Here is a 25,608-nt window from a genome sequence, read left to right on the forward strand (position 1 = left end):
AAGGAGCGACTGGTGAGTTTGAACTGCTGACCTTGTGGTTCAAACCGACCTTGTGGTCCAGTGTTTATTCTACAACGCCACACCAGGATATTTGTGATAGCATTGTTTTATATTAGGAAAACATTCTAAATGAGCTCCAAAAAAGAAGTAAACAAAACCCAAACTAAGCCGCTGCTATTGAGTGGACTGTGACCTCCTAGCAGCCGTGTGGGACAGGGTGGAATTGCCCCGTAGGGTTGCTGAGGCTAGACATCTTTGTGGACACAGCTGTCTCAGCTTTCTCCCATGGAGCGGCTGATGCCAATCTTCTAGTTAGCACCATAGCGCTTTGACCACTGTGCCATCAGGGCTTAAAGGGAAGTAGTTTAATAAGCTGTGGTGTACCATGCCATGGGATTTATGTGGCCACTAACATAGTGGTGTGTATCTTTATTTAATGACATAGTATGTAACTACGGTGCCATGTTTGAATCTAAGTGTTGGTGAAGTGTAGCTTGTCTATGTGCCCTCTGCGTGCAGAGACTGAAAGGATGGCATCCAAATGGTGGTGTGGTGGTGGTGCCGGCCTCTGGTGGTAAGCATGTTCAGTCTGTCTTTACACTTACATATATTGTTGTAACCTATTACAACAGCCACGTATTTCTGTCATCTGAAAAAAGGTGACTTTCATTTTGAAGCTTAAATAATACTTTAACACTTAAACAATTGTTGTTGTAAGTGACATTGAGTTGGTTCTGATTCAACAACCCTGTGTAGAGTTTCCGAGGAGCAGCTGGTGGGTTTGAACTGCTGACCTTGTGGTTCACAGTCCAGTGCTGATCCAACAGCACCATGCCAGGAGTCCAACACTTACATGGTTTCTACTAAATGCCAGACAGTCCTGGTGTGGCACTGTGGGTTAATGCACTGTACTACAAAGTCGTTTGAACCGCAAGATTGGTGATTCAAGCTCACCACCTACTCCTCGGAAACCCTACTGTTTCATTATGTATTGGAACCGGCTTGACGGTGGTCCGTGGGTGTCAGTCTTAGCCTCATTTTCACAGACTGGAGGAGCCCAGAGGAGAAGGTGACTTGTCTGAGGTCACACAGCTGCTGGCTGTACCGGCTCGAGCACGTACGTGTGCTTTGTCCTGCTCAGAGCTGTGCCCTCCCTGACTTGGCTAGAATGCTGGGGAACCTGCATAGAGCCTGTCTGAAACTTGTTGGGTTCTGTGTTGCCTGGTTTGTGTAGTTAATTGTCTTTTCAATTGGCATGGAGCTACTACATCAGTTAGAAAATGGCTCTCTTTGGATTGTGCTTTGCTGCTTGCTAGCACACAGGGCTAAACAATGTTCTGTTTCTCCTATTTCATTCTACCGCCATCTACAAAAGTAATATTGTATTATTTTTATAAAATAGGAGAAAAAGATTTTAGTCACTCACAACCCTAGTAATACCTTCATTATTGTTTAAGTGTGTTTCTTTTCAATCTTTTTTTTCACCCCCCCTCGCCCCCCCAAGGTTGCAATTCTAGTATTCTTATTTGTTAGTGCCGTGGAGTCAGTTCTGACTCACAGCGACCCTGTATAGGGTTTCCGTGGAGTGGCTGGCGAGTTTGAACTGCTTTATTGTACAGTTAATTTTCCTGCTTATTCATATGATATGAATAAATATTGGTAAAATATAGAGGAAATAAAACTCATCTACAAATCGTCTGTCGGTTAACCTCAGTTAACAGTTTAGACTGTCTTTTTCCTTTTGGTATTTTATATATACTTAAGATTTTTACAAGCCTGTTAGTATTATTTTGTAGCTTGGGTTTTCACGTACTTGGGTGAGCATTTCCTTCAGTTTCAAACTTGATTTGTAAAATGGCTGCAGTAGCAGCCTTTGTGTGATTAACGTGATTTATTGCATTCACAACTCTTTCTCATGCATATTCTACTACATTATTTTGAAAGTCTGTTTCTGTGTGTCTTTGCAATGTTTCCTCCATTCATCCTGCTGGTACTTGCATCATTTGAACACACTTTCCTGAAGTGTTAAGTGTTGGAGAGGAGATAAAAACATGGTTAGTCTTGGAAATGGTCCTAAAGGAAGTAAAATAAAACAAACCCATTTCTGATTTTACCAATAGCTTAGTACCTTCTTTTACCAGATAGTCTGGGTACAGTTATAAACACTGTTTAACAAATATACTGCTTTTATATGTCCAACCTTAGGCTCAGGCAAAGCAACGAGCTGGCAGAGCTGGGAGAACGGGCCCAGGGAAGTGTTACAGGCTATACACAGAACGTGCCTACCGAGACGAGATGCTGACCACCAACGTACCAGAGATCCAGAGAACCAACTTAGCAAGCACGGTGCTCTCTCTCAAGGTAGGAATCACTGTCTCGTTAACACGGGTGGATGAAGCACGCGTGGATGAAGCAGTTCAGTCGTTAGGCCCTTAGAGTTTTAGAAACCTCGTTAAATACTTTAGGAACCTCCTGGAACCAGTCTCTGAGTAAAATGCAAATGGCAGTGCTGACGACCTCACATTGGCATGTCTGCTGGGAACAACATTCTGTCTGATAGTGATAGCTAGCAGGATATTTGGTCATAAAAGATTTGAGTTAGGCGCAGGTTCTAAAAGGAAATTAGAAAAATAAAATCAATGTGTAGCTATGGACAAACACACTTGCCTTAACCACTTTTGTTTTCAGATCCAGTTTTGTTCTTCCTTATCCAAAAACCTTGCAAGGGGATGATCAGTCCAGATTTAGCCTTGCCCTCAGGGGGCTTGGTTTTTGTTCTGCATCATTGCTCTTCCTCTCCCTCCCCCAGGGAGCACCTTCAATCTCTTTTGGCTGGGTAGCCACATGAGTAATTTCCCGGATGATGGCATTTTCCCCATGACACTGATGTTACCCTGGAGCCCTGGCACTTTACTGGTGCAGAATTCTCTGCTGCAATTTATTATTCATTCCCTGTAAGAGAGACTAAGGCAGAGCTTCAGGAAAAAAGCTGCTTCAGCCCGTGAAACTCAAACAGGGAGCATGTGATGGCTCACCCTTCTGTTCTGAGTTTGTGACCTTGGGCCAGGGATCTCCTCTCTCTGACCTCGGCTCTGTGTTCTCAGCACAAAGAGGGCATTGCTAATAGTCTTGAGTGTGAAGAGAAATGAGATACTGCAGGTAAAGGCACTTAGCACAGTGCTTACTGATTGCTAACATAATTCCTTGTTGTTGTTATTCCTGCAATAAGCATTTATTGAACACCTGCTGTGTTATGGTCATGATCACTTTATGGGAAAGAATTAGAAAGTATAGGTCCTGCCACATCCCCCTCATACCCACTTGATAGTTCCTCAGTCATCCTTTTTTATTGTTATTATTATTAATTCATAGAGTTAACTAGCACATGTATTGAATGCCTACTATGTGCTCAAGAAGTAGATAGCACTGTGTTGACATGTTTCTTACCCATTGTGACTTTTTTGAGAGCAGGAACCATACCTCGGTCACCTTTACATCCCTACCACCTAACATGGTGCAAGTCATTTAATAGAGGCATAGTAGAAACGAGATGTGGGGGAGGTAGGACAAGCCAGTGCCCTGGCATTTTGAGAACATGTTTTTAAAGTTTCCTGAGAATGTCCCTGCTTTCCAGTAATTTGAGCTTTTGTGTGATTCTAGCTTGCTAATCTCCCCAGTGCCTTCCTAATTGCAGGAAAAAGCAGGAACGGAAGGCCAAGTAGCTTCCCTCCATTAACACTAGCCAGCTGGCTGACCGTCCTCTGTTCTAGGCTATGGGCATCAATGACCTGCTGTCCTTCGACTTCATGGACGCCCCACCAATGGAAACCTTGATCACTGCCATGGAGCAGCTGTACACGCTGGGGGCTCTGGATGATGAGGGCCTGCTCACTCGCCTGGGCCGCAGGGTAGGCACAGATTTAACTTCCCAAGTTAACTTCCAGTGCTTTGGGGAAGATTCCTTGGCCAATCTTCTGTATTCTTTGATCTGTGCAAAATCAAAGCTCTGAAGCCTTAGATAGACTGTGGCTAGAATTCTAGGTCCTGTTTTGAGTCTGAATTTTTCACCATCGCTTAAAATGGTTTCTTCTTCACAGAAAAAGGAATTCTATCCATAGTTTTGCCTTAGGATACTTTGGGTCTATCCTTAAATTTTTTTGGGGGGTGGGATGGGCAGTTTGGTTTGTTTGCTTGTTTTTTTTTCTTTATTGCAGTAAAATGGATATACAGTAGATGTGTTCATTTGGTACCCAACTTAAGAGTTTTGGCAAATTGAAACGACTGGTTAATGACCACCACAATCCAGATCAAGAACGTTGATATCATGCCAAAACATCTTTTGTGACCCTTCCCAGTCTTTCTTTTTCCTACTCCCTGTTCCAGACAACAACTGCTCTTTCTGTCCTGTATTCCATATTAAATATGTCGTCCTGGTGTAGTGCTGTACCGTAGCACTAGATTGCTTGTCACAAAAATTGGTGGTTCAAACCCACCAGCCGTTCCTCAGAAACTCTAGACTATGAGTCAGAACCACTTGACAGCACTTAACACGAGCTTTCTATAAACGGAATCCAGTTGAATGCACATTCTTGTCTTAGCCTTGTTTCTGAAGTTACCTGCAAAATTCCCACCTGCTGCAACTGTACTATAATCTTGGTCACATGCATTCTGTTGCAATTTATTTTGGGAAAGAAAGATGAAATTCAACATTCTTCTGATAGAGACGGGCATTCCACATCATGATGCAAAGCATGCTTGAAGTAAAACCTCGTATTGTCGGTTGCCCACACTTGCAAGTCCAGTGCACAAAAGCAATTGTACTTTCTTCTTCTCCCTCTAGATGGCAGAGTTCCCTTTGGAACCAATGCTGTGCAAAATGCTGATCATGTCTGTGCATCTGGGATGCAGTGAGGAAATGCTGACCATCGTGTCCATGTTGTCTGTGCAGAACGTCTTCTACAGGCCGAAGGTAGGGAACTAAGCCCTACTTTCAGACTAGGGTGTAGTGAAGCTTAGTGAAGTCAGCCTGGTACAACTGAGATCCTGATGTGGACATTAGATGGCTTCCTAGGCTCCCTGGAAAGGCAGATGGTCAGTGAATAACTGTTGGGTGGAAAATGATCCTCTGTCCCACTGCTTGGCAGGATAAACAAGCCCTCGCAGATCAGAAGAAGGCCAAATTCCATCAGACCGAAGGGGACCACCTCACTCTGCTGGCTGTATACAACTCTTGGAAAAACAACAAGTTCTCCAACCCATGGTGCTATGAGAACTTCATCCAGGCTCGTTCCCTGCGCCGGGCCCAGGACATCCGCAAGCAGATGTTGGGTATAATGGATAGGTAAGCGGTGGTGACCTCCTGTGTTGGGTTGGACCTCCCTGGTGTCACGTGTCTCTAGGTGTCCCACCCATACAGCTACAGGCACCTGTGCTCTTGCTCCTCACACCCCCCACCTTCAACTGCCCCATCTGGTTATGAGCCTCTCCCAGGTCAGCAAGAGGCTGAGTTCCTAAAAGGAGGACCATTTACTAATTGTTGAAAATGCTTTTTATTTACAAGCTTCAGGAGTTTGACTCTTGACTAAGCCAAGCTTCTGGCTCTTACTGCCTCTGTCTTGCCCACTGTGTAGGCTTGCACCCATAGTATGCTTAGGGCAGGAAAGAAAGTCCTAGTAACTATTTGGGGGATCCCAGTATGGGGTCATTGAGCCTCAACATTCTGGACAATAGAAGCTCTGAAAGCAAACATATAATGTTGTCTGCTTTTCCATGCCTCCTGATAGACACAAGCTGGATGTGGTTTCCTGTGGCAAGTCCACAGTCCGAGTGCAGAAAGCCATCTGCAGTGGCTTCTTCCGGAACGCGGCCAAGAAGGACCCGCAGGAGGGCTACCGGACACTGATTGACCAGCAGGTGGTCTACATCCATCCTTCTAGTGCCCTCTTCAACAGACAGCCAGAATGGTAGGTGGGCAGGCAGATCTGAGCCTGCTCTGGGCAGAGAATCTGCTGGTGGGGCAGGCCAGGGGGTTGCTTTCTCTAGGATGTCCCAGTCCCCTCACTTGTCCCGCAGAGCTGCTAGAGAAGCTCCTTGGTTTTGAAAACTACTGGTGCTATGTGCTTGTCTTCACCACCCTCAGTACTTCTAGTGTCGCATCTGTTTCTAGAACATCACTGGATTGGGTACCATATCAGTTCCTGTTGAAATCAATAAAAACACAGGGACTAGAGCCAGAAGGATCTTACAGATCACCTAGTGAAGTAGTTTTCAAACTTAAGTTTTGAAGTAGTATTTCCAAGAATAGGAATCTTACCTATAAAGCTAATATAGACACAAAACCCACCATGCTATCATGGTAGAAAAAGGGCTTGAGACACAGCGCCTTTATTGCTTGGCCTTTCTCCATACCTTTACGACAGCTTCTAACACCCGCTTCAGGGCTTTAGGGTCTGTGGAGACAGTCTGAAAAACGACCCTTCCATTTTACAGAGCAAGATACTGGCCCAGAAAAAAGGGATATGGTTGGTTCTGTGTCAGTTACCTAGTTCGAACCAGAATCAGGATTCGAACACATCTTAACAGTTTCTTGGTGCTAGAAGCATGTGGGCTCCTCAGTACTGGGGTCTGAGAATCATCAGCCAAGCCTGGGGGTGACAGGCAAGCAAAGCTGAGGCTTGCTGTGGACCAGGCTAGCTATGGTGTAGGGTCTGTGGTAGAGGCTTCAGTCGCATCTTGTGTCCTCAGGGTGGTGTACCATGAGTTGGTGCTGACCACGAAGGAGTACATGCGTGAGGTCACCACCATCGATCCCCGGTGGCTTGTGGAATTTGCTCCAGCCTTTTTCAAGGTCTCTGACCCGACCAAGCTCAGCAAACAGAAGAAGCAGCAGCGTCTCGAGCCTCTGTACAACCGTTACGAGGAGCCTAACGCCTGGAGAATATCTCGGGCCTTCCGGCGGCGCTGAAACGCAGAACTTATCTGTCTGCTTCTGCAGTGGTGGTCCAAACTTGGATGTCATCTTACTGATAAAAAGCTGACCCTGAGAATACAGCTGTTCTGTGACTAACTATCAGGAACTGGACATTTTCTCAGTATGACTCTCATATTTTCCCTGGTGGTAAACTAGAAACAGAGATCGATACCCGACCTTGGCCAGAACCTCTGGCACCATCCACTCCACCACGCCGATTCACTGGGGCCAGTCAGGAGTTCACAGCCATCATAGCACATCAGGAGTTTTGCATCATCTCCACGAAAGGGGCAACTTCGGCAGCATTGGACACACAGACCAATGCTCAGTGCCCCAGCTGTTGCTTTCTGGAGTAGGCTCATCTAAAGTGTCAGCCCCCACTTCTTGCTGACCCCTTACTTTGACTTAACCTTCTGGAAATATTTATTTTCTTAAGGAAACAAAAATGGCTTAAAAATGGCTTTCTGTGGCTGTTTCATTGAGCTGAAAGGTTAGGAAATTGGCCTGGGCTCCAGTTGAGGGAGATTTAGTATCTGTGGCTCTGGTGCATATGGGCGAGAGTCCCCTGAAACCAGAGCCCCTGGCCTCTTTGGGCTCAGAGGTGACACACAGCCCAAACCTCTGTTTGTATCTTTCAGCACTGGGGCCAGGCCGGCCAATCACCCATGATTAACCACATCCCCTCCACCGAGCACTTGGTCTAGGCCCTGAGTGCTTACAGATGTTGCATATAGGGGTGCAGAAGGGCCCCTCTCTGCCCCTCTCCACAGGCACAATGAGCAGTGTGTCCGACTTCCTTTGGAGGCATGCTAAGTGCATGTTTTGTGTTTCTTTCCCCCTGTAGTCCTCCTTGAACTTTTAACAAAGGGTTTTTATGGTTACAGCCTCCCCTCCCCCATCCCAAGCCTAAACCCAATATCACACTTCTCTCAGCTGGTTTGCACTGCCCAGCATCTGGGCTCTGGGCACTTCCTCTTAATTCTCCTGGAGCCGGGGCTGGGGAGTGGCCACCTCTTCCCGCTCTTCTCACAGCTCCTGCCAAGGCGCTTTACCTGAAGGAGTGGACTGGCTGCCAAGCCAGGTCGTGGGGCCTCTGGAGAGCTAGTTCATGCCTGTTAAATCATTGCCTACAGTGCCCCTGTCTCCCATAAACCCTAAAATGACATAAAGACACAAAAATAGACTACAGTTCTAGGAGATAAAGGAATGTAGGTTGTCACTGGTCAGCAAGCAACGTACTCTGAAACAGCCAACAGAGAGGCTCATGGGCCTGAGAGGCTGCTGACTGCGGATGCCTGCCCTTCACTGAGCCTAGTAGGCGTCTGGTGTGGAGTGTGCTCCTTGTAGCCCTTGGCAGCAATCAAGGTATGGGTAGACATTGCAGTGCCTGCCTATAAGGTAAAACCAAAAGGAAAGCAGGGACTGGGTACCAGCTTGCCTATCCAAATTCCAGCCCAGGTCTCCCCAGTTCAGTATGTGGGCAGGTAGCCTGAATGCCCAGTCTAACAGTGTAGACTCCTCTGGGACCACTCCCAAGCAGGAAGACTGGAGGTCAAGAGGCAGTGGGCCTGTGCAGCTTTCTGAGTTAGATGAGCGGAAAAGACCCCAAGTCTTTTGGGTGTACCTTGAGCATCTCTCCCTAAGATCTGGGGTAACTTCCCTGCTGTGGATCATATGGTGGGGTCTGACCTTTAGGCTGCTCCTCTGAAACCAATGTAGTAGTCTGCTCAGGGAGGAGGGGACTCCTGCCAGGGTCTCAGCTGGGAGTTGGAATCATCTTGTTCACCTAACCCAGCAAGAGCCAGATCTCAGGTGTTCCCCATCCCTACCCAAGCTGTTGTGTGGCGCTGGGGGTGGTAAACATGCAACCTGCAAAGCAGACCCACCAGCTGCTCAGAATCAACTCAATGGTACTTAAAAAATAACCACCCCCCCCCAAATGCTGAGTTCATGCTTGCGTGGAGTGGGGAGCTCCATGGTTCCGGGATTAGCTTTAGCCAGCTTAGAGCATGACTGGGTGCTCTTTTACAACCCCAAGAATTTTCCTGGTGAACCGCTCTGTGGGTCTCACTCAGAATAGTGTCTAGTTCTGAGGATTTGAACAGAGCTGTCAGGAGGGGGGGCTTGTTCCTCTCAGAGCCCATGGACATTTCCCATGATGCTACTGCTCATTGCAATCCTGTTTCTTTTCAGCCTGAAGCGCTCACCTTCTCCCCATGATACCCTGTTTTTAATGTGGAATTATGTATTTTTTTAACTTGTATTTAAAATGGATTTTATATTCCTTGTAAATCGTAAGCTTATGTTTTGTGTTTTAGTAGCTCAAGAGAGGTCTTTCCCTTGAGGGCTGCCACAGCCAGTGCCAGACAGAGCTGCCTAGGGGGTGGGGGCCCAATCTCAGCCCAGTTCCATTTTAACTGGGAAGTGTCGTTTTTACCTGAACTATTCCCCACCCAGAAGCTGCTTACCTCCGCCAGTTCTGACCCTCCCCTCCAGGTGCTACTTGTATTTTAGCCAGCTGTGTCCCGCTCCCAGGGCTCACTCTCCCACATTTGGGGCATGGAGAATCCTAGTGTTTCCCTGAAGATTTCACAGGCCAAAACCCAGGGCTGTTCCCATGTCTCCCCACACCCCCCAGGGATCCTTTCTCCATTCCCCTCAGATTCAGTAACAGCAGTCCTCTCCATGCAAACTCTTGTTCCCAATGTCAGTGAAAACTGGGAGGGGGCAGTAGGGGTTCATGGGGATACAAGGTCAGGGGAGGAAATGTGATCACAGGCAGGCCAAGACCCAACTGAGTAAGCCCCATGTGGGAACCCCACCTCATGGGCTCAGTGGTTCCCTTCTCAGCCAGGACTGGGGGGTTGCTGCAGGAATCATGCCAAAGGGACCAGATCACAAAATGCTCTGTGATTATTTCTGGGTATTCACACAGTAATTTGGGGTGGGGAGGATGGCGGGCAGATATTGTCCCCAGTTTTCAGAGGAAAGACACATCGAGTTGTGTCCTCTGCCACCAGGTCAAAGCTAGGTTCCACATACCACCCACCCCACCCCCTGCCCTCTCTGGACAACAAAGAGGATAAAGAGAATGAAAGGAGAAGCAGGGGCCTTTATTAGGGTCTGGCAGATGTGGAGGTGGAATTCCAGGCCGGAGCCTAAGAGCCTGGGTTGAGGCTCCTTGGAGGCCCTAGTAGCACCCCAGCATCCCAAGTTCCTTTCTCCAACTTCCCCTGCCTCTGAGACGCAGCACCAAGAACTGACAACCGGGACCCTGCAGGGCCACAGCTTGGGGTGGATTGCAGGGCCCAGGGGTCTCCCCATGATGAAAAATGGGGGGCTCAATGCATCACTCCCTAGCCAGGATAAACTGAGGAGGCAGGTGCCTCTACATCTCAGAATAGGAACAAGCTCTTGTTCTTTCTGGTGAAGGAGAATGGGGTTGGGCCTCTCAGTTGGACCAAGCAGAGCTCAAAGCCTTGAGGGCAGAGGCAAAATCCCCAGGGGAACTTTTGAGACTTGCTTTTTTTAGACACGGTCATCATCCACACTTTGCCCTCCCATGACTAGTGAGCAGCTCAAGAGTGTGGGCCAGGGCAGCCCAAGGACAGTAGGGATCTGCCCCAGAGACATCTGTGGGTCTGAGTCGGGGTTTCCTCAACACCAAGTTATTCTATATGTACACAGGGCAGCAGCCACTGGGGCTAGTAAGAGTAGCCGCCCTTGGGGCCAAAGGGCTGGGCAGGGCCAGTCAGCTCAGGGAGGTAAGCGGGACTCTCGTCCAAGTGGGACAAGGGGACTGTGTCCTCCTCACTGACTGGCCGGTCAAACTCGGCCTTGAGAGCTGGACGCTGATTGTCCGGGAAGGCCAGAGAGAAGAGGGCTTCGGGCTCGCATACAAACTTGTACACATAACGCTCACCGGCCACCTACGGAAAGAAAGGGAATGGCTCAGTCTAATTATTCTCCCCTCAGTATTGGGCTAGGGGTCCCGGCAGACACATTTCTCCTCCTAAGAGAGCCGATTCCTATTCACCTTTAACTTCAATCCCTCAAACTTTGGGCCTTTCAGTACTGTTTAGCACTTTAGGGGGTAAAGGGAACACTGGGATTGCCCAAAATTTCTCATCTCTGGCTGGTTCCTACTTGCTCCTATAAACTTGCTGAGGAATGCTCTCCTAAACCCCATTCCCTCCACCCTCTTGGCTCCTGACCTTCTGCATGATGCCTTTCTCATAATAATATCGGAGTGAGCGGCTCAGCTTATCATAATTCATGGCCGGTCGGTTCTTCTGGATGCCCCAGAGCCTGGCGACCTGGGGACAGAAGAGACAAGAGTTTGGGCTGCGACGCTAGCTCAGAGGGGGAAACGGGAAGTAGGTCAGAAGGAGCAGCTAGCCTTGAAACAATACCAGCCAGCAGACCCAGGCTTGGCAACAACTCTAGCAAAGCAAGGCTGGACTCTAGGAAAACAAGGCTGGGAAGGGCCACCATTGCCCATATTTTCTGATCTCCAGGTCCCAGAGCTGTTGGCGAGGGGCATGGCCATCTCAGAGTCCCACCTCCTCAGGCTCTATTAGTTTGAATTCCATTCCCCGGCCAGTCCAGGCAATGAAGTGGGCATTCGTTGGGTCATCCAGCAGGGCCACCAGAAACTGCCATAACTGCAAGGCTCCCCGGCGCTGGTAGGGCGGCCCCTCTCGGAATGTCCCAATCCCTTCCTGCTTGATGTCTCCTGGGGAACACAGAATACACGATGTGTGGGGATCGGGACGTCTGAAAATGACACACACAGCCTGTTGGGAACCCTTTCCCCTCTCCAGGCCCTCACTGATGATGTGTAATACGATTCCTGTGGTACAGTCAGAGGGCAAGGATAAGACCCTGACCCTCCCATGACCAGTCACTTCTCTGACCTTCAAATTTCTCAGGGACGACGCAGACATCATCTGGGAATGGTCGCAGAGGTTTTTCATAGCCATAGCCTTGTGAAGGAAGTTGGGGGATCACTCAGAGCTGGGTGACTCACTAATATGAGACCCCAGAGTCCAGAGGGACTTCTGGTCAAGACCCTCCTCACCCCTTTCCCAGAGCTTCCCTCTCCCAGCTTGGAGGACTTGGCAGGGAAAGGGGGAGGCTGCCTTACCCATGGCACCATCACCTGGGGAGGGCCCAGAGAAACCCTCTGTGTGAAGGTACACTGAAGCACACCCAGGGATATCTGGGAAGGGAAGAGAGGTGACATTATAAATGGCTAGTCCCACACATGCATTCAAGCTCTTCCTGCCAGCCTTCATTCCGGGTACTGTTCTTTTCCCAGCTGCCTGCCCACCACCAAATCCCAGGGGAAGTTCACTCAGAGGGAGTGGAGGTGGAGCCCCCTTGGCTTGAGAGGTTGGGCAGAGGGCAGGGATGGCAGCAGCAGAGGCTGGCAAAACTGGTCCACTAGGCCCTGGATGCCAGGGAACAGCTGTTTCCTGATTGCAGGGGGAGGAGGGATGAACCTCCGGAGACGGGGTTCGGTGTCCATGCCTAAGACTCCCTCAGAATGGACTAACGTCCGGTCAGCAGGTCAGGTTCCCAGCCCTGTGTGTGCACACATGTGCGCATCTGGGAAAGATACTGGGCATGGGGCTGTTTTTCAGGTCTGACAGAGCACATTCCATTTCATAGGCTAGAAACTTCTCCAACTTAGTCTGGCCCACCGGGCTCTACTCCCACCTATGAATGAAATGGTGAAACCCGACACCTCCGGGGTGGAGGGGAGGGGGTGGGCTCATTCATGCCTCCATTTTGTGAATGGAATTCCTGACTCCATTCAAGAGGAAGCAAAGGGGAGGGACTGGAGTTCAAGGGCATGTAACTCGATTCCCTCTGGTCTACAGCCTTTGAAGGTCAGAGGCAAGAGCAGCTCTCTCCCCCGCCTTCCATCTTGCTGCCCAGCCAGGCTTCAGCAGCCGTGTGGGCATTGAGAGCACCACCCTCCTGGCTCCTTAGACCTAGGGGATTTGCTGTTTATCCCCCCCACTTCCCTGAAGACCAGTGGGTACCCAGAAAAGGGAGATTCTCAGACTCTTGCCAACTTTAATCTCTGGATTTATTTTTCTATTGCAGGTTGTAGATAAACTCAGGTTTAGGGCTGCTAGCAGTATACAATGTAACAGAAGCCAGGAGGAAAGGAGTGGGGTTTTCTGGGCCCTTCCTAAATAAGTATGACCCTTGCACTAGGGACTTTGAAAGCATTTGAACTTGCTAAGTGTGACTCTCTCCTGTCAAAAGCCCAGGGAAAACTAGTATTTAAAGCAGTTCCTCCATCTAGCCTGACTTCCGGTCCCCAGTTCTGGCCAGGAGGGAGGGTCACCCATCAACCCAGAGCTCAGACAGGATGTGGAAACCACCTATTAATCCTGTATTCCTATTGGAAATTTTGAGCCTGGCTAATTTCATACTCCTGAGTCCTGGTTTAACACTGTAGGCTAAGCACTCTACCTTTAAGATTGGTTTGAATTGCAAAGTCGGTGGTTCAAACTCACCAACTGCTCCTGGGAAACCCTATACAGGGTTGCTAACACTTAACAACAAAATTTCATACTCGTGTTTCATTTCATTCATATCCTTTTTGTGTTTTTAAGCTCATGTGGGGACAAAGGCCAATGACACAAACTGTTCATCCTTGTATCCTCCAATTCCCGACACCCATGCTCTAGCACAGCGCTTGGGTGTCAGTAGGTAATTAAACCCCAAACACCTTTTAAATAGAAAACAATACGTTCCCTTTCCTATAAGTCACTAGCTATCCGAGGACCAGCTTGACATCCACTGATCTTTGTCTCTGAACAAGTTTGATGATTGAAAACCAAGAATTCTTTTCAAGATGAAAGATTCTTTCGAAGATGGGTAAACAGATGGGCAGGAAGATAAAAAAAAACTTGTGGGCCGACATTTTAACTTAAGTGTTCATTGAATTATAAGCCACCCCCATCAGCCACCCCAAAAATACCTTTCTTGAGAATCCCTTACCTGTGTCATAGGCGAAATCCATCTGTTCCTGTTTGATCACCACCCCCGCCCCTGGGTACCTGTGCCCATTGACCCCACCCGGGCCCACTGGTGGTTGACACGCCTGCTCATACAGGGGGTCGTGGTATTCCTGTTTGAAGCTCTGCTGGGGGTAGGGCACGCAGGGCTCTGATAGCTGGTGTTGGTAGGGGGTTGGGAGGGGCTCCCGGCCCCCTCCCTGAGAGGATGTGAAGGAGTGACAAATGTCCGAGGGCTGCTGGAAGATGGAGCTGGATGTGGTTGGATAGAGAGGGAAGAGAAAAGAATCTTGAATCAATCCCTCCTCCCGCCTGCCACTCCCCAAACTTGCAAGGTGGGCTCTAGAGGGGGAGTGGGGAGCATCGGTATCCCTTCCTCCTTCCCTCCTCCCAAGTATCTGTGGGTGGGTGGAAAGCACTCTGGGATTGAGGACCAACTGGTAAAGACCTGGACCCACGGATGTGGATGGTCTCCTTACCTGTGCTCCCCAAGGTACCCATGGCCAGCAGGGTGGGGCTGAGAAGTTCCAGAGGACCTTAAGAAACTCTGCTGTTCTGTCCGGGGAAAGGGCTGCAGGAGCGACTGTCCAGGGTCACCAGGGGCAGGGGACTTGATAGCGATTTGTCTGGAGGGATCATAGGCACTGGAGTTGTGGCGGGGAGACAGGGGTGAGGGGGCAGAGAAGTTGGGCGAGCATCTTTGAGCCCTCTACTCCTGGGGAAGTGTGCTCACAAGGATTCTGGGAGAAGGCCAGGTAGAGGGGACTGGGAAAGAAGCATGAGCTAGATAGACTCCATCTAATGTGAATGTTTTCTCTTCATCCAAATCTCTCATTAGCCCAGAGCAACTGGGTTGGCTGTGACAGGAAGTCTCTCTCTGGTGGCAACAGACTCTGCACTACCCTCATACAACATCCCTTGAGTCCCCCTTCTGCACTATCCACTCAGATCACTCAGAGGAAGTCCTCTTATGGCAGTTCAGAAACCGTTTGTTGTCTCCCATGAATTTATCTGCTGCCAAGGGTCATGGGTCAGTGCCTTCTATCTCTCTCCCTCTGGACACTCTTCCCCTGTCCTTCCCTAGGACCCAGCTGGGACTCACCTGGAGTAAAGGCACTGCTCGCCATGGTGGTAGGGGAGTGGCGGCTTCCTGCTGCAGGACAGGGCCGGGTCTGTGCGGGGACTCTGGGGTTCCTTCTTGATCCTGGTGGTGGGGCTGTGGAAAGCTACTGTGATGGTAAAAGTGGGGAGGGGAAGGCAAGGTCAGAGAGCCATGAAAGAGGCAGGCAGAGCTTCTTAGCACGCCTGCTCTTCGGGCAACTGGTACAGCTTCAGTCCCCTCTCTGGGTTTCAATTTTTTAAGATCTGTACCAGTTATCATCAAGATGACTCCATTCATGCTGACCCCTGGGTGTTGGGTTTTCAATGGAAACTTAGTTTGGAAGTATATCACTAGGCCTTTCTTCTGAAATGTCTCTGGCTGGACTAGAAAATTCCACTTTTCGATTACCAGTCGAGTATGTTAACCTTGGAGTCCTGGTGTGGCACTGTGGGTTAATGCACTGGACTGCAAGGTCAGTTTGAACTGCAAGATCGGTGGTTCAAGCTTACCAGCCTATACACGGTCACTATGAGTCAGAACCTACTCAACGACAATGAACAATAACAGCTACGTTGACCTTGCACCACCTAGGGATTCCCTAAGATCTACAGTCTGACACTTTTGGCTATTTCCATTCTGCCTAGCTTTATGCATCAGTCTCATGGCCAACAGTCAACCAAGAAACTGTCTGAAGTTCAACCCTCAATGCAATCCCAGATCCCAGAAAACACCTTCATGTGAGTGAGCACCTCCAACCTAAGACTTGCGGTTTTCCTGAGTGCCCTGGAAAATTCCAATGGAGGGAAATTTTTTTTGGGGGTCTATAAAAGATCTTTCTTTCTCTGGTTAAGGTTGGATATTTGCCCACTGGAATGTCAGCTGAATAGCATTATACACATGCTCCTAATTATCTGTGAAGAACATTAGCCTTTCCTGTTGCCCCTTGCTGGGTCCTCCAACTCCAGCCATCAACTTGAGCAGCAAAGAGTTGGTTCCAAGCTAGGTGAGCATGGTTTGCACTGATGTGTGCTCTGCTCCATTTCGTTGGTGAAGGTATTTGAGGGCAAAATACCTTGCATTAAAATTAAAGCAGGGTTTCCTAACAGTTCACATTTGGGTCAAGATAATTTGTTGTGGAAGGCTGTCCCTAAGCGTTGTAGGATATTTTTAGCAGCCTCCCTGGCCTCTCCTCACTAGGTGCTGGTAGCAGTACCCCACTCCAAGTAGTGGTAGGTAATCAAAAAGATCTACAGACATTGCCAAGTAATTCCTGAGGAGCAAAATCACCCTTCACTGAAGGAAAACAATTTAGAACTGGAACCTGCTGAACTGGTCCAAGACCCTTATTTCAGCGATAAGGAAAAAGAGGATCAGAGAGACACTGTGTGTCTGCTCTAAGGTCACACAGCTACAATAGGGCACGCCTCAGATTTGAACCAAGGTCTTCAGTCTTGTTACTACCTTGGTCTTTGAGTCCAAACGAGAATGGGGAGGCCTGCTCTTCACCCCTTTCTTTAAGAGAGAACAAGTACTTGATCTCTCTAGCCCTATGACTCACGTCCTGCACTCCCCCCTCCCAGCCCCTCCTCCTTCCAGGGCCCTCTACTCTACTCACAGTTTTCTGAATGGAAATCAGGAACAAACTGCTCATCACTGTCTGGGACCTGAGCTGCAGAGAAAAGTCAGAGATGAGTCTGGAGTGGGGGGGCCTGGAGATGACCCCAGGGAGGTACAACAATCACAGCCCTGTAGATTAGCACCCACCCAAAAAGGGACAACAGTTTGAAGGCAGCTCCACCCCAGGGTCCTAGTGCCCTCCATGTCTGCACTCCACTGAGACCCTGGAGGGAAAGCTCAGAGAGCCTGCTGATTTCCAGAACCTGTCTGAGCAGATTCCAGTCTTTTCCGGGATGCTTTGTCTTTATTCCCTCCATTTTTCTCAAGTGGAGACAGCCTCGCCCCTCAGAGCTCCCAAGCTGCTGCAAAGCTCACAGCAGAGTCATATCTGGGATGAGCAGCCGTTACAAAGAGAGTCTATGGATTTAGGAGTCACATGGGGAGCTTCTGAATCTGGGCGGAGCCCAGGAATCTGCATTTTAAACAATGAGGTAAATCTGAGATTCACAAGAGCTGGGCAGTGGGGGAGGTAGTATAGCTATGAGGAGAGGTGAGAAGAGGATGAAAGTGGAAGAGGGGAGCACCCACAGGAGGTTGGGGATACTTGGAGGTCACAGTGCCTCCTTCCTTTGATGTGCAGCTGGTGGAGGAGAAGGCTGTCTAAGCTTGGGGTCTGAGGAGCACTCCTAGGGAGCCAGGGTGAGTGGAACTGGGTTGGAGATTAGGCAGGACGACTGAAATAGAATAGCAGCTCATCCAAGGCCTCTTTCTCACCCAGATGAGCCCACTCTGATTTCTAATTTTTATCCTGGCCTGCTAAGAGTTAGGTTTCCAGGTGGGTACTCTGAAGGTAGTGTTTTTGCCCATTTTTGTCCGCTTCTCAAGAATAGATTGCATCATGACGAGGAAGGGTAAAGTATCAACAAACACTTCCTGACGGTCCAAGAGCAGAAGGGTTCTAAGGTGAGGCAACAGACTCTGGAACCAAGGGGACTGGGCTCTGGTTCCTTAGAGACTGCTCTCAGATTGGACAGTGGGGAAACTAACAGACACAATGGCTAGAGCGTTTAGAATGGCTGGTGAGGGTGCGCCGTGTTGTTTGTTGTTAAATGCCACCAGTTGGTTCCAGCTCTTAGTGATCCTGTATAGGGTTCATGAGGAGTGGCTGATGGGTTTAATAATCTGGTGCTTATCTCCTCAGCGACACACCAGGAACTCTAAAGAGTACATGTAGAATACGTGGATATAGCTGAATACTTCCACATCCCTACCCTACTGTGTCCACTCCAGGCCAGGCCACTATGTTTTCTTACTTGGATTCCAGCCACAGTCTTTTATTGGAACTTCCGACTTCCACTCTCCCCTCCACATAGCTGTCAGAGTGATCTTTTAAAACAGAAATCAAATCACTTCTCTCTTACTTCAGGCACTCCAGTGGCCACCTGCTGTGTCTAGAATGAAATCCAAACTTTCTCCATTGGCCTCCAAGGTCTCACATGATCTGGCCTGGCCCCTTCTCCAACCTCCTCTCCTGTCCTTCTTTAGCCATCCTGGTCGTCTTCCTAGTCTTCAAACATGCGTTGCTCTTTGCCTGTGTTTTGCATTTGCCACTACACGAACGTATCTAATTAATAAATATTGTCTTGTTCATCTCCCCCACTGGGAAGCACGATCTTGACAACAGGAATTTACCTGTCTTGTTCCTCTCCGATTTCCTAGCACCCAGAATAGGGTCTGGCCAGCGAAGACAATCCAATATTTGTTGACTATGAAAATAAACATATATTACCTCTGGTCCTCAGCCTGGTGGGAGCCAGCATTGTAAGTCTGGGAGCCAGAAGAAAAGAGTTCCAATCAACCCAGCCCTTCCCTTACCATATAGGCGATTCCCTCTCTGCACACAATATAACAAGAGAGGCTAGTCCTCTTTGGGGAAGGTACATTTTCTTACAACAGACACTTAAGGGCTTGATAAATTGTTTGGCAAGAGGATTCTTCACCACTAACTTGCTTGAAGTATCAGAGATATCAAGTGTTTTTAAATATAGGTTTATAGGTAACTGGGGGCCCATGGTGGTACAAATAGTTAACTGAACTGTTTAACTAAAAGTTTCGAGTTTCGAGTCCACTCAGAGGCACCCAGGAAAAAAGGTCTAGTGATTAACCGCTAAACAATCAGCTCTTGAAAACTTTCTGGAGCACAGTTCTACTCTGACATACATGGAGTTGTCCTGAGTCAGAGCTGACTTGATGGCTCTTGGTGGAGGAGTTTGAGTCAGGAATCCCTAAAGAACTCATGAAAAAACAACAGCAAAAAACGAAACAAAACAAAAAAAAACCAATGGCCATCAAGTCGATTCTGACTCATAGGTTGCAAATTATAGGAGCAGAAAGCCTCATTTTTTTCAAAGAACCCATGAAAAGTTAGCATAAGACAATTCTAGAATGAGCTATTAGATCAGCAAGATGTAACAGATGTAACAGCCCCTTGGCAAAAAGAAACAAAACCTCACAGCCAGTTCACATCTTTTCAAAGGCAGCAATTCCCAAACTGGCCTGATTAACGAATCACTCAGGGATTGTTAAAAATACAGATTCCCAGTTCCATACTTCTGGAAGGTCTCATTCCACAGGCCCAGGGTGGGCCCAAGCATGCACCCCTGATGGCCTAAGGGACTTGTTTGGGAAACACTGAGTAAATGGAAGGACTCAAAACCTGCTCAAACCGCCCAGGGATACAAGGCCCAATTCATGCCTGCACCTCCTCTGTCCCATCAAGCAGATGATACCCCAAAGGTGGTGGGGATGGGACTGCTGAGAGGAGGGTGAGCAACTACCTAGGCAAGAAGGGTCCCAGGGGTGGGGGAGGTGCAGAACTTAAGAGAGGCTGACGCATTCTGGGTCCTCTCCTGGGACCTCATTAGCTGCCAGTTTCCATTGAGGTAATGGGCTGGGGGCAGCTCCTGCTGCCGTCACCAGCTAGTTCACATGACACCCAATGTTGTCGAGAGCAGAGAGAGCCCCAGAGGTAGTGTTCCTCCCAGGCTCAGGCCTGGAGGCTTGACCAGAACCCCCACTCCCCAGAAGTCTCAGAGGACGCCATTCCTAAGTTCACTATTCACATTCTAAGAGTTGGCACCATCGTCTTCCCAGAGCCAAAAGAAGTCAGTGGAGGCAAAAATGGGCGGTGGTATAAATTCCTGCTCAGCCCCAAAACACTGCCCTCCCCCAAAGGAGTAGGACAGGATCTCAGCTGCCCAGAGACTGCCAACAAACATAGAACTGGAAACAGGAACATCGAGCCTTGCATTCCTGGAGAGCAGAATTTCTAATTACCATGTTTGGTCTTGAGTGTACGCCACTCTATTTATTTGTTGACTTGGCTGAGCTTTGGTTGCTGGAGCCAGTGTGCCAAAGTGTGTCCCCAACTTCATCCTGGCACTAAGGGGAAAGTGATCTGCCTAGGGAGATGGCAGATGAGTAAGGAGGGGGTGCGGCAGGCGCCAATCAGCATAATGCCCAGAAAAAGAGAATTTCAGGCAATGTTCCTCATAAGGGGTCAGTAGAAGAAGAGGGGCTTGTTGTTGTTAAGTGCCATCAAGTCAGTTCCGACTCATAGCGACCCTGTATAGAGTGTTTCCAAGGGATGGCTGGTGAGCTTGAACTGCCAACCTTGCAGTTCAGACAGACCCTGGAGTCTAGCACGTTAACCCACAGTGCCACACCAGGACTAACAGGGGCTTAGGGGCTCCAAAACTAGTCTCCAGAAGAACTGGGAGGTTAAAACAACTAAGCAGTTAGACCCACCATAGGTTAACCGCCACCTATACCAGGCATGGTCCGTCACCTTTTCTCCTTCCTAGGATCCAACTGTTGGGAAGGGGTTTTCTCAGGGTGTTCCTGTGTAGAGGTAGTGCAGGGTGGGGGGGGTGTGTGTGCGAGGCATTCTTGGGAGCTTCTGCTCCATTGTGTCACCACTGCCTCATCTTTCACCGGCACCCTGCCCCCACCCTGGCAGCCTCTGTACTGGAAGGAACCAGTTCTCTATCTATGGAGGGGGACATTTGTCCCCAGGAGCATTCTGGAAGGGGAGGAGACAGAAAGATGTAGAAGGAGGCATTGCAGCTAGAAAAGACTAGGGGAGGGGAATTAACCCCCTCTCTCCCTATAGACATGTTACATTGGGATTCATACATACCCTAATTCCCTTACTCCACTCTGGTGGTAACACGGCAGCACACAAGTGAAATCCACACTCCATGCACCCCCTTCGCACACATGATCACCATTTGGACCCACAAATATAATGAAGATTCAAAGCAAGGGGACTGAAGCCTTTGGAAGAGGTTTAGGAAACAGTGATTCTTACCATTTTGGGGAGCAAAGACTCACCCTTTTGAATATCTGATACAAGGTATGGATCATTCTCTTCCTAGAAAAATATATAGACCTGTGTAACATGGCGCACCCCAACAGTAACACTTAGTAGAGGATTCAGAGATCCCTGCAATCCATCCACCGATTGTATCTCTGGGAACCAACAGACAACAGGTTATCATCCTTATCCTCAACTAGGACATGGTCCCGAGTCAATGTCCCTTACTACCAAATGCACCACATAATCACTGTCCCCAAGAATTCCCATGGGTTCCCCAGAAGCCCAGGGAGGAATCCTTGAAGAAAACCAGCACATCGGTGACCACCATCACCCGACACATCATGAACTCAGTCAGCCTGAGACTGGGTCCGTCTGTAGCAACCTGACCCTTTCTCCAGCATCTCAGCAGACCCCAGACACCCTAAAACTAGACAGCCCCTTCTAGCCTCAGTGCATCCCCCTCTGTCTAGAAAAACCCCAATTCCAAAGATGTCTGAGCTCTTTCTACCAAGCCAATTCACATCATCCTCAAAGCTCTGATGGACTCTGAACCACAACCTCCCCGACATCTCTCTACACCAGTCCCTGGTCCGGCAGAACATCATCTGGATTCTTTACAGCATCACCGACACTACAAGGACCCAGCTTCTTGGGGTTTATAAACCAAGCTGCAGGACGAAGGTTAGGTTGCAGTCCCCATTCCGCCTGATAAGTCCCACCGTTGGCAAGTTTACAAAGGATCTAGTCCCTCCCTGCCACCCCAAAGCTCCCCCTGGGCTGCAGGGGTCACTGACCTGGTGGGAAGAGGCAGGAGAGGAGGCTGGGGTGGTTCTGGGATGGTGCAGGGGGACATGGCCCCGGCAGCTGCATCTGTCTCCGCAGAGAGAGCGAGAAGGAGCGAGCGGCCTCAGCATCCCCCCCTCAGGCCTGGCCATCCATCGCCAGCTGGGAACCTTAGCAGCTCCCTCAGAAGGAAGGAGAGGGAACCAAGGAGATCCCAGCCCCCCCCCAATGCCTTGCGACCCCCACCCCCACCTCCCCACCCACTGAATTTAAATGTACAGGGACTCCCAGGATGACAGCATGTAATACGTGTGCACATACATGCACATACTCAACACATGCTGTCACACAAACACAGACAGACACAAGGACAATCTCTAGATCCCTCCCTACCTCTAAGGGGTGTGGCTTCCAAAGCAGAGATGAAATTAGAGCATATTCCTTTCCCTCCCATTCCAAACCTAGCACAAATGGACCAGCTGCTGCCAAAAAGTCAACCTGAGCCCACCCCAGCTCCCCACTCCGGCGACTGCTCACTGAGGGCAACTCAGGGACCTCCAACTGACAGCCTGGTGAGCCAGACAAAAATCGGACATCAGAAAAGGAAGTCTCTGAAGGAACATGGAAATTGACACCTCGCTGTTCTTAGCTCCAGAACCTCGGGAGGAGGCTGGGTGGGCAGGGCACGACTGTGCCTACAACTCAGAGCTGGGCATGCAGGCTGGCAGAGTTGGGGAAGAGCCACACAATACTCTACCATTCCCCCTTCAGCACCTACCCAGCTGCTCAGTCACAAACTATACAGAATTTCTTGAGTATCTTTTTTTATGCTAAAGAGTCAGTTTTTCAATATATTTTGGGGGATATTACAGTGACCAAGACAGACCCAGTCTCACCCCAAGGATCTAGCCAGAGGTCTATTCCTTCAAACTGCTATAGATTGAAGAGGAGCTGGCTTGAGCTTAAAGAAATTTCCAAAGAAAGTTACCCAGGTAGAGGAATGGGGAAAGCCTAAGGAAGAGAAAAGGACCCCCAAGATAGGGTTCCTAATGTATTCATGTTTTTGCTTTTCCGCCTGTTGAAATAGAGATCCTAAAATAGGATTGTTAACTGTTTCCTCCCAGAGTCCATCTAAGCTACCATTTACCTCCACCTGCAGCCCCACCAACACACACCCAAGGAAACAGCCAGGAGACGGACAGAACACACTTCCCCACTCAGACAAGCCTCTGCCAGACTCCACCCTAGACAGGAAGTAGCTAACCCCCCAGCCGGCAGAAATGGGGACTAGCCAGGGGTGGAGGTACTCATGGAAGAATGGAGGAGGAATCCTTACCATTAGAATTACAATCAAGGCTATTTGGTGGTAGAGGCATAGGCCCTCTCAGCCAAAGTGCATCAGAAAAGAACTATTTACATTTTTGTTGTTCTCTACGTTCTGCTGGTAAATCATTCGGCACTGGGGTTTGGAGAAAAGGGAAGCCAAGGGAGGAGGTATGGTGGAAATCATTGTTTTGGCAATTCTTGAAGACAGGTAACAAATTAATTTCTCTCTCTCACCATCTTCACCTCTTCAACATACACCCCCCCCCAACCCCCAACACTCCAACACACACCTCAGCCAGGCGCCGGCTGCCAAACAAACTTTGCAAATGAAAATTTCAACCAGGAAAACGGGCCTGGGGCCAAGTTCCATTCAAATAAGCAAATACCCCACACAATGGTTTGATTCATCCCCAGGCCTAGTTACACAAGCCTGGCTGAGGGCAGAAAAAATAAATATCAATATAAGTGTCTACCCTGGGCGCCCGAGGAAAGCGGGAGAAGCAGGGGAGTGGAGAGGGAGCCTTTGAGACCCCCTGAGATTGGAAAAGGAAGAGAGGAAGCGGGCTAGGCTGTACCGCCAGAAAATCAAGAGCCTCCTCTGCCCAAGTATAGAAAAGGTCACAAAACTACTCACCTTCCGAAAGCCACGTCTCCTGGAAGTGACTTAGATCCTGGAAGAGATCTGAGGGGTGAATAATGAAATTGGAGAAGGTGAGGTGGAGGGAATGGGGAGAGTTCCAGCGAGCTCGGAGATACCCCTTGGGGGTGGGGGCTGAGAAGAAATATCACAGCGCCTTGAATGGCTAATCTTTTTTGGGAACCGAGTGTGAACTCCAGGATCATATCTCGGGGTGTGTGGAGGGTTCTTTACCTTCAGAATCGGGGGGCGGTAAGGAGCCGGGGTCCATGACCTTCCCCTGCGGGACCATCAGCGCTTCGCGCAGGATCCCATTTCCGGGCGATTTCTGAGGGAAGGGGGAGAATGCCCCCGAGTCACCCCAAGGCCGCAGGTCTCGGGGGCGGGGCTAAGGGGGGGGTCCCCGGTGACCCAGGGGACGTGCAGCCAGGATCCCGTGGGGACCGTGGGAGGGGGCGGGGCGGGCGTGGAGGCCGCGCGGCGCTCACGCTGCAGAAGGTGTAGGGCACTTGCTGGTCCAAGTATCCGCCTTTCATCCTCCGCTCCATCCGGCCGCTCCCTCTGGCCGCGGCCGGGGCCCCGCGCGGGGGCAGAGACCTGAGGGTAGGGGGTGGGCTGTGTTCGCACAACGTGCTGGAGAGCGGCTGGGCGGGAGAGAGAAGCGGGGGGGCGGGAAGGGGCCGGTCCGAGGGCCAGGGCGAAACTTCGCGGACTCACTCCGTCCGGCACAGGAGAAGTCTCCGCCCGGCGCGCCAACAGAACCCTCCCGCCAAAGAAGGTCCCACCTGCTCTGCAAGCCGGGTGCGCCTTTCTGCTGCGTCCTGCAGCCCCGCTCAGGCCGGCTCGATTACATAAGACGCGTGTGTGCGCGTGTGAGTGAGTGTGTGTGAGTGTGTGTGCGTGCGCGCGCTCAGAGGAGCGGGCCCAGGCGCGCACCATCCGCACGCCCCCAACTCGGGCGCCCCCTCTAGCCCCGAACCCCAGCGCAGCCAACCCCGGCCCTGGGATCTGCGGGGGCGGTGGAAAGGGTGCCTGGTGTGGTAGACTAGACAGGAATCGCAGATGCGCGCCCTCCCTCCCCTCCCACAGCATCACCTGGGGCTCGGCCGTCGGTGCTAGAGCCGCGGGGGGCCCCGAGCAAGCCCCGGGCCGCTCGGAGGGCCGAGGGGCTAGGCTGGTGTGAGACCGCCAGGCCCGAGTCCCCGCGCACCAGCTAGTTTTCCGGGCGCCGCAGACAGTTGTGAGCCCCGGGGAACCGCTGATTGGTGCGTTTCCTGCACCGGTCCTCAGGGACCACCCCCCCACCCCCGCCGTTCCCTTTGTTTCATTGACTTTTGTGAATGAAACCCCAGGGCCGGCACGCCCGCCAATCAGGAGCCTTACCCGGCCGAGGCGGGGGGCGGAGTTTCCCAGCCGTGGCGGCCAATCGGATGTCAGGGGCTGGCTCCCCGCTCCATTCACTGCTTGGGCTCCCATTCATAAAAAAATAAACTCCTTCGGCAAGAGTTCATTCATAAAGAGCTGCATTGAAGCGAGGTTAGCGGAGGACCCAGCGGCTTCTTAGCTGGGCTGGAAGATCGCCCCAGGGTCTGAGGCGCAGTGAGCGACTGAGGCTGGCGTCTACACAGGTCTCTCCATCTGCTTGTACGTGGGAGTGTGAACACGTCTGTGTGTGCGCCCTGTGGGAGGCGTGTGGGCCTGTGTACCCAGAGAAACAATAAAAACTAGCACTTACGAAGTACTCCGCTTCCTTGTGCT

At 50.1% G+C, this 25,608-nt stretch overlaps 2 protein-coding genes across 5 annotated transcripts in view; one reads left to right on the top strand and one right to left on the bottom strand.

Moving 5' to 3' along the window:
- The window catches only part of DHX8 (DEAH (Asp-Glu-Ala-His) box polypeptide 8), a 39,276-nt gene extending 32,002 nt beyond the window's left edge, over window positions 1-7,274 (top strand). Inside the window, exons 18-23 of the mRNA XM_006832705.1 lie at window positions 2,206-2,361; window positions 3,771-3,908; window positions 4,841-4,969; window positions 5,145-5,341; window positions 5,784-5,963; window positions 6,745-7,274. Coding sequence (XP_006832768.1) covers window positions 2,206-2,361; window positions 3,771-3,908; window positions 4,841-4,969; window positions 5,145-5,341; window positions 5,784-5,963; window positions 6,745-6,964 — 1,020 coding nt within the window. The 3' untranslated portion in view covers window positions 6,965-7,274. The remainder of the gene's footprint in view (window positions 1-2,205; window positions 2,362-3,770; window positions 3,909-4,840; window positions 4,970-5,144; window positions 5,342-5,783; window positions 5,964-6,744) is intronic.
- Window positions 7,275-10,452: 3,178 nt separating this feature from the next.
- ETV4 (ets variant 4) lies at window positions 10,453-25,176 on the bottom strand. 4 transcript variants are annotated; one of them, XM_006832706.1, is made up of 13 exons: window positions 24,946-25,176; window positions 24,339-24,447; window positions 24,085-24,178; window positions 23,848-23,895; window positions 16,725-16,778; window positions 15,110-15,236; window positions 14,487-14,651; window positions 13,991-14,259; window positions 12,117-12,191; window positions 11,887-11,955; window positions 11,533-11,705; window positions 11,185-11,286; window positions 10,520-10,899 (listed from the first exon to the last, which is right to left on the bottom strand). In XM_006832706.1, exons 2-13 carry the CDS (start codon window positions 24,396-24,398, stop codon window positions 10,675-10,677), a joined length of 1,461 nt encoding a protein of 486 aa, XP_006832769.1. In that variant the 5' UTR covers window positions 24,399-24,447; window positions 24,946-25,176; the 3' UTR covers window positions 10,520-10,674. The 4 variants fall into 4 exon arrangements, with proteins under 4 accessions (XP_006832772.1, XP_006832769.1, XP_006832770.1 ...); XM_006832707.1 differs by lacking the exon at window positions 24,946-25,176 and having other exon boundaries at window positions 10,675-10,899; window positions 15,110-15,233; window positions 24,339-24,398; XM_006832709.1 differs by lacking the exons at window positions 14,487-14,651; window positions 24,946-25,176 and having other exon boundaries at window positions 10,453-10,899; window positions 24,339-24,490.
- Between the last annotated feature and the right edge of the window lie 432 nt (window positions 25,177-25,608).

The sequence above is a fragment of the Chrysochloris asiatica genome, unplaced genomic scaffold (genome assembly GCF_000296735.1).
Source record: "Chrysochloris asiatica unplaced genomic scaffold, ChrAsi1.0 scaffold00007, whole genome shotgun sequence".
NCBI classification, from domain to species: domain Eukaryota; kingdom Metazoa; phylum Chordata; class Mammalia; order Afrosoricida; family Chrysochloridae; genus Chrysochloris; species Chrysochloris asiatica.

What these genes read in the sequence shown, in the direction of transcription:
- ETV4 (XM_006832706.1), bottom strand. Translation starts at nt 24,398, where the DNA reads ATGGAGCGGAGGATGAAAGGCGGATACTTGGACCAGCAAGTGCCCTAC. An exon ending in ACCGCCCCCCGATTCTGAAG is followed by an intron (nt 23,896 to 24,084) that starts GTAAAGAACCCT and finishes TTCACCCCTCAG; the next exon opens with ATCTCTTCCAGGATCTAAGT. An exon ending in GGATTTCGCCTATGACACAG is followed by an intron (nt 12,192 to 13,990) that starts GTAAGGGATTCT and finishes TTCCCTTCCCAG; the next exon opens with ATATCCCTGGGTGTGCTTCA.